Source organism: Orcinus orca, chromosome 11, assembly GCF_937001465.1.
Source record: "Orcinus orca chromosome 11, mOrcOrc1.1, whole genome shotgun sequence".
Classification (NCBI taxonomy): Eukaryota; Metazoa; Chordata; class Mammalia; order Artiodactyla; family Delphinidae; genus Orcinus; species Orcinus orca.
Genome location: NC_064569.1, coordinates 7,511,766 through 7,519,184, shown reverse-complemented (window position 1 = coordinate 7,519,184; position 7,419 = coordinate 7,511,766). Strand labels below are relative to the sequence as shown.

The 7,419-nt window shown below is 42.1% G+C and overlaps 1 protein-coding gene across 1 annotated transcript; it reads left to right on the top strand.

Moving 5' to 3' along the window:
- The first annotated feature begins 739 nt into the window (after positions 1–739).
- LOC101284772 (developmental pluripotency-associated protein 3) lies at positions 740–4,570 on the top strand. The gene is made up of 4 exons (XM_004279139.1): positions 740–821; positions 2,897–3,132; positions 3,515–3,553; positions 4,433–4,570. The coding sequence occupies exons 1-4, from the start codon at positions 740–742 to the stop codon at positions 4,568–4,570; spliced, it is 495 nt and encodes a 164-aa protein (XP_004279187.1).
- The last annotated feature ends 2,849 nt before the right edge of the window (positions 4,571–7,419 follow it).

The window sequence follows — 7,419 nt, the reverse complement described above, 5'->3', positions numbered from 1 at the left end:
GTAGTTAATTTCAGTTGCTCACCAATCTTAAAGGCAATGAAATTGATAGTCTAGAAAACAAACTAAAATTACAGATCCAAAATACACATTCATAAAATCCCAAGCTTTTAAACTGTTTATAACGGATCCTTTATTTCTCCTCTCCTTTGCCTTACTAGCATCCAAAGGTTTAAGATGAGTCAGGCAAAGAAAACTAAGGAAACTTGCCATTAACTTAATTGGGAGTTAATTTGCAGTTGGAGGGAAACTGCCCTCTCCTCCCTGTACTAGAACACTTAAAGCCCAGTTCACAAACCAGTAGCCATCTCCAGAAGTAGAGCTGGGGGGAAAAGAAGGATTTTTAAGGCAACCTCAGGAAGACACAACCACAGAGGCTCTCTATAAAATTTCCAGCCTACTTGACAGAGGGCATGATTATTTTAATACAGAGCAGATGAAGAATTATCCTATTAGTCCACTAATTGGACGACGCCCACCAACTTGCCTTATCCTTTTACTCGTTAGTCATTTACATTAAAACAGGCTGGCTGATTGGCTTATCTGTAGTTTTTAAGAGGAAACACGACCTAGACTTTTACGTTGGATTCTTCTCTCACCACGGTGTTAGCTTGGATTTTTCTCCCTCTTTCTTAGCCCTATAGTTCTCCCAGGCTACTTTGTAGCAATTTGAGTCTAAGGCATCACCTTCCACTGGAACCCAAAGGTCTAGGAGAAGCTTCAAGCTGTGACAAGACTCCCAATGGATTCATCTGAGGTTAACCCAACCTGGACCCTGGAGTCTCCTCAAATGTCCATCGATGAAAATTCCCAGGCAATTCCAGGTAAGCCAGACTTACCTGGGGTTCAGAAAGGTAAGAGGCTGCCTTCCTTTCTGTTATACTGACTTCAGTCTTTTACAGAGAAATGCAGTTAAGTAAACCTCTTCAGAGCGAGGAGAGCCAGGGAGTGTAGGGCCCTCCTCTAAAGAAAGAGAGGAGAAAGAAAGAGAGAAAGAGAAAGAAAAAAGAAAGGCAGGAAAAGAGGAGAAAAGTGGGAGGGGTGTGGAGCTGCATTGTTTGCTTACTATGCTCAGGAGTCTGTCAACCTTTTCAGGACATTTTCTGGGGAAGAGCAATCAGTTCTAGACGGCGGCTCACAGCGTCTTGTGCGATCAGTATTTCCATCAGCAACAGATTCCAATCAGGAATTGTAAAGGGAAAAGAATACAGGCAACCTAAACTTCGATTTGACCTAAAGGTTTTCTTAATTTCACCAACATTTCTGGGATTGGCTTTCCAGCTGAATTAACGCTTTGGGAATGTTAATAAAGAGGGAAATGGCTTTTCAGAGGAAACTGAAGGAAGGGGCGGGTTTGTAAAAGCCAGTGAGTGTGCTCTGTAATGTAAATAAGTAGTAGTAAGACTTACGATGGAGAGCTTAGAAACCGTGCTCCAGGAATACTGCTAATTAGGTTTCCTGCCTTCCAGGGTTCTTCCCAAATCATCTCTCCTTGGAGCCGCACACACGATCCCAGGCGTGGCCTCCCAGGCTTGGCCTCCCATGAAATCTTATTACCCTAACCTCGGGCGGGGAATGGGTGGTGTAGGGTGGCCGCAGAAGACCTGGAGCCAACCAACACCCTCTGGGCAGCTAGGAAGTTGGGTGGGTCCTCGCTGGCATTATATTCTGCCCTCTGCCTCCGAGATCTGAACTGCCTCCCCTGCATCTTGAGGATAAGAACCCTGGTCAAAGGGAAAAACATTAATGAAGAGTATATAATACCGCCAGTTTCTCCCATTCCTTGAATCTGCCTTAGTGGAATCTTTATTTCCATGTGCACAAGTCCCTAGAAGTTGAATGGATCCTGACTCAATATCTAATACTCTCACGTACAGGGAAAATTAATGCTAACTGCCTTGTTGTATGAGATGTTTATGAAATTTACATGATTGTTCAGATGGGAAGAGGCAAGAGTGGGTGGGTGTTTTTGTTTTTGTTTTGTTGGCTGCGCAGTGCAGCAGAGGGATCTTAGTTCCCCAACAGGGATGGAACTAGTGTCCCCTGCACTGGGAGCTCAGCGCTTTCATCACTGAACCCCCCCCACCCCACCCTGGGGAAGCCCCAAGAGTGAATGATTTCTCAAAATACTGCGTTTGAGTGGAAAGATCTAGCAGCATGAAAAAGCTGGGTAGAACTGGTGACGGTAACAGCCACTTTGACATACTAGCTAAGGATAGGGGATTTGGGGAGAGGCTGTTATATTTGGGGTTTCTTTGTCTATTTCATAGATGTAGTTCATTTTCCAGAAAAAAAACAGGTTTGTTTATAATTTATAAAGGTGAACTGCTGAAACTTGTTACACTGAAACATTTTGACTTGCATTAGTGCTTTATGTCCCTGCATTTATATTAAAAATCACACAAATGAAAATGGAAAAACTGTCAATACCTGGTTTCTGTTCCATGTTTTTCCACTTGGAATCATACTTAAGTACCTTTTGACCCCATGGGAAAACATCTACCATTCAGAACTACCCATAACGGGAAGAAACCACTTTTTTTTTCCCTTTTGCCACACCCCAGGGCATGTGGGATTTTAGTTCCCTGACCAGGGCTCTAACTGCGCCCCCTGCATTGGAAGCCCGGAGTCTTAACCACTGGACCACCGGGGAAGTCCCATAAAGAAAACAACGTTTTATTGTGAGAAGTGTTTCCCATTACAGTGGATTTTTAGGCTGCTCTCAGGGCATGTTGCATGCTAGTTAATGCCCGAGGTATCTGGGATCTTCCCCCTGAGGAAACTTCCAGTGTCCGTTGTTGAGCTGCTTAAGAGCAGACCTAGTTTGAGCAAGAGATAAGTGGCTTCTGGATACTGCACTTCGCACTAATGGATCTTAAACTTTCCTTTTTTCTTTCAGTTGCCTCTGAACCTATGTCTGAAGTGTTAATAAAGGACCTCAGTAGATTGACGCTCAACCCTAGCATCCAATTGCCATTCATTCTACCAGAATGTCTACCTCAACCAACTGGGCGGTTACTTGGTGAAAACATACCCTATAGGAGAGGGGTGAGGACCGTGTTAACCGATCGGAGAGATAAGATGGAACGGCTGATTCAATCCATTAAAAAACGCTACGGCAAAGGAGTTCCTCGGGTGAGTTTCTGTGGTCTGGGTAGGCAGCACTGCCCCACTCTAGGGGTTGGGGGGCACTCACGTAAGTCAAGATGTAAATAGTGATGGGGTGGCAGGGAGGATTACCCGGTGGTCCAGTGGTTAAGACTCCAAGCGCCCGCTTCCACTGCAGGGGGCAAGGGTTCGATCCCCGGTGGGGGACCGTGGCCCCTCCAAAAAATTAAATAGTATAAATAGCAACGAGCAGCAGTGGTCACTCATCCACTGTACTCATGAGTGCGGGGTGTGAATAACACTTAGGGTTTTAAGACTCACCAACTCTTCTTATGTTAGATGGGTAGCATTAGTAATCCAAATTTTCCTTGATCGTTTGTAATATATGTATTTTTTTCTTCCCACGAAGTCTGACTCTGAAAGAGAACCATGGCAGAATGATGTTGAGGTAACTAGAAGTTCCCTTACTATACAAGTGGGTGGGTATGTGGTTTGGGGAGGGAGGAGGAAAGGCAAATTGGCTTGGACTTTCTCAATCCTCAGAAACTCTGGAGCAATCAGTTCATATTTGTGCTTTTTTAAAAAAATATATAAAGTCATATTTTTCAAGCAGTTTTAGGTCTCCAGCAAAATTAAGCAGAAAGGACATATACTTCCTGAACCCACCCATTCATAGCCTACTCTGCTGTCAACATCTTCCAGTTATGTGGTGTTACAGTGATGAACCTGACACATTATTATCACCTAAAGTCTGTAGTTTCCATGAAGGTTCACTCTTGATGTTGTGCTGGTACTTTTTCACCTGCTGTCACAAACATGATATTCAATACCATGTAGTAAGAGGGCAAACACCTGAGCACAGAGTGTCCAGCAGCTGGTTGAGTGTCTCACGTTTAAGGCATTCAGAGAACTGACACTAGGTATATATTGATATATATGCATGTGTGTGTGTGTGTGTGTGTGTGTGTGTGTGTAATTTTCCTTTTAAATTGAAGTATAGTTGATATATAGTATTATAAATTACAGGTGTATGACAGAGTGATTCCGTTTTTAAAGGTTATACTCCATTTATAGTTGTACAGGAATATATTATTGACCGACAGTCAGTAGCTGTTAGCATTACAAAATGGCAATCTGGTATTTTTGGCAGCCATACATTTCGATTCCCAAAGTTTTTTGGTTTTGACCTTTTTTTTAGTGTTCCATATTCCAAAGTCTCTTCTAATAACCAACATTAGATTTGAGGGTTGTTAACGTCTCTTTGGTGTAGAAGTACTTTATTATTTTAAATTATTAACCAATTAATCCAATTCATTCTTTTTTCCAGACTCAATCAAGAGGGCAAAGATTTAGATGTAGCTGTCGTTTTTGCCGGTTTCATAGAGATCCTTCTGAGGATAATTACGAGAATCATTACAACAATAAGTATTACAGTAATTATGACACGGAGTCGAAGGAACCATAAACCTTATTCTTGTACTATTTTTTCGTCCTGGTAATTTTAGGATCATTATGAAGCTTGGGAAAGATTGTGTACCAATATTTTGATAACCTATAAGTTCTGTGTTGTCTTTTTTCCTTGCATCTCTTTTCTACCTTAATACAGTAACTTATAAGGAATCTATGTAGCTTGCATTTGAATGACTTGAATATATTTTAGTTCCACTTTGTGAAACAAATTAACTTGTGTGGAAGGAAAGTGAAGAATATAACGTTGGGTGGCTTGGCCACAGCATTGTTAGAACAGCACGTTGAATTGCAATAAAAGTTTTTGATGTGCTGTTTCAATTTTCAGTAGCAAATAAATGCGTTTATAGAGGATCTTATTAAAATTTGAGACTTATTTGAGTACCTTTTAAAAAATTCTTATTTTAGACTTGTTTTTGCTGGCTATGTATTAAATGAGTAATACTTTTCCCCATCACATTCCCAGGGTGTAAGTATCTGGCATTCTAATATTTTGTGATATTGTCCTGTTGGGAAGGAAGTTTATACATTTGGGTAAGGTTAGAAAACAAGGGCACAGATATTTGCACATATTAACCTCCTGGAAGAAGTTATCAGTTGGTCTTGGTTGGAGGGAATTGAAAGAATGATAGTGGTATATGATACTAAGGGAAGATGCAGCCCCGATGGTGTTTTAGTTCAGTTATTTTCTTTCATAACCTAAGTGTACACAGACCTGGATTTATTTGTGGGATAAAAGAGATACATAAAACTCATCTTCTGCCCTCCAACTATCTTTTGTTCACTTTAGAAGGATATTAAAGAATTGGGTACATGGGACTTCCCTGGCGGTCCAGCGGTTAGGACTCCTGTGCTTTCACTGCCCAAGGCCTGGGTTCGATCTCTGATTGGGGAACTAAGATCCCACAAGCTGCGTGGTGTGGCCAAAAAAAAGAGAATCCAATTGCAAAGCAACTAGAGATCTGGTGGTATTCAGAATGATGTAGAAGCAGAAAGAGCCCAAACCTGGAGGACTGTGCAAACAAATGGCCAAGAAGTTCAACAGTGATGTTAAAAAGGAATATTAAATATTAATATCCACCAAAGTAGGTCTTCAGAGGTTGTCCTACTTAGAACTACTCAAATCATCATGGTCTACAGCATGGGTGAATGTGGGTGGTCTTGAGGTTTTGTTAAACTTGCAAGATGTTCCTAGAGGCAAGGCCCTCTTGAGTACTGTATGCATTTGAAAATCATTGACTAGTGAAAAAACTTATTTGTTGCAATCGTGTTAAGTTTATACGCTTGTGAGATCTAATAATGCGAAAACATGGGTGAACAAAATACATTCTACTTTAGTGTCCTTTTAAAGTTTTCATACTTTAAATCCTATGCAATGTTCTAAGTTTGTTTTATATGTATTAACCCTAATCCTCAAACAAATGAGGCATGTTACTTTTAATACCTTCACTTTTTTTTTTAACTTTTTAAAAATTATTTTTTGGCTGTGTTGTGTCTTCATTGCTGCACGCGGGCCTTCTCTAGTTGTGAGCAGGGGCTACTCTTCATTGTGGTGCGTGGGCTTCTCGTTGCAATGGCTTCTTGTTGCAGAGCACGGGCTCTAGGTGAGAGGGCTCAGTAATTGTGGCGAGAGGGCTCAGTAATTGTGGTGTGAGGGCTCAGTAGTTGTGGCTCACGGGCTTAGTTGCTCTGCGGCATGTGGGATCTTCCTGGACCAGGGCTCGAACCCGTGTCCCCTGCATTGGCAGGGAGATTCTTAACCACTGCACCACCAGGGAAGCCCTGAAGGCCTCATTTTAACTTAGTCACCTCTTTAAAGGCCCTATTCCCAATACAGTTACATTGTGAGGTACTGGGGGTCAGGGCTTCAACATATGAGTTTTGGGGGACACAAGTCCGCCCATAACAAGTACCTAACTCCTTCATAGAAATTAAGCGTTGGAGGCCCATGACCCTTCCATCTGTCTGCAGAAGGACCTCTCCAGGACAGTTCCTGGCACATGGAAATAAACTTCCATTTTATGAATGAAACAATGAATGAGTGTGTGAACTGATTCTATCATCAGTGGAATAGGTGACAGCCTCCTGAGAACATTCTGCTGGCATCTCTTAATGCAAGATTTACCCATAATGCAAAGAGCAAGTTAGCTCTCTCCATAATGGTGGCTGCCAATGCAAACTCATTTCTGTGGAGACTTCCATTCAGAAGTAGATCTTCATCACCTTGCAAATTGATTTGTGAGGAACATGACAAAAAGTATCGTTCCAGCCCCAGTTTCCTGGTGCAGGACGAAAACCTAGTGAAACACACCCACATTACTGGGTTCACCTGAGTGCCAAAATCTGTGAGGGAGAAAAATGATGAGGGGGTTTTTCCGGTGTTTTGGGAAGGGTTAGAGGCTGTCAAGGGGTTAGGGTTGGACAGTGTAAAAGTCAAAGTCACATGGACCCAAATTATCCCGTCCCCACTTCACCGAATGCAGGGGGTGCTGGTTCGATCCCTGGTCAGGGACCTAATATCCCACATGCTGTGGCACAGCCAAAAAATTTAAAAACAAACAAAACCTGTGGGTCTGCTGCTTACTCCCTGTTGTTTCGGGCAAGTAATTTAATCTCCCTGGTTCTCAGTTTTCCTATCTAAAAAAAAAAGAAAAAAAAAAGGGACTTCCCTGGAGGTCCAGTGGTTAAGACTCTGTGTTTCCAATGCAAGGGGTGCTGGTCGGGGAACTAGATCCCGTGCAGTGCCCCCAAAAAAACAAAAATGGGGATCAATTTCCCCATATAGTTTACAGTTATATGTAAGTCAAAGGTGGTAATGCATATGAAAATGATTTAAGGTTTTTAAGT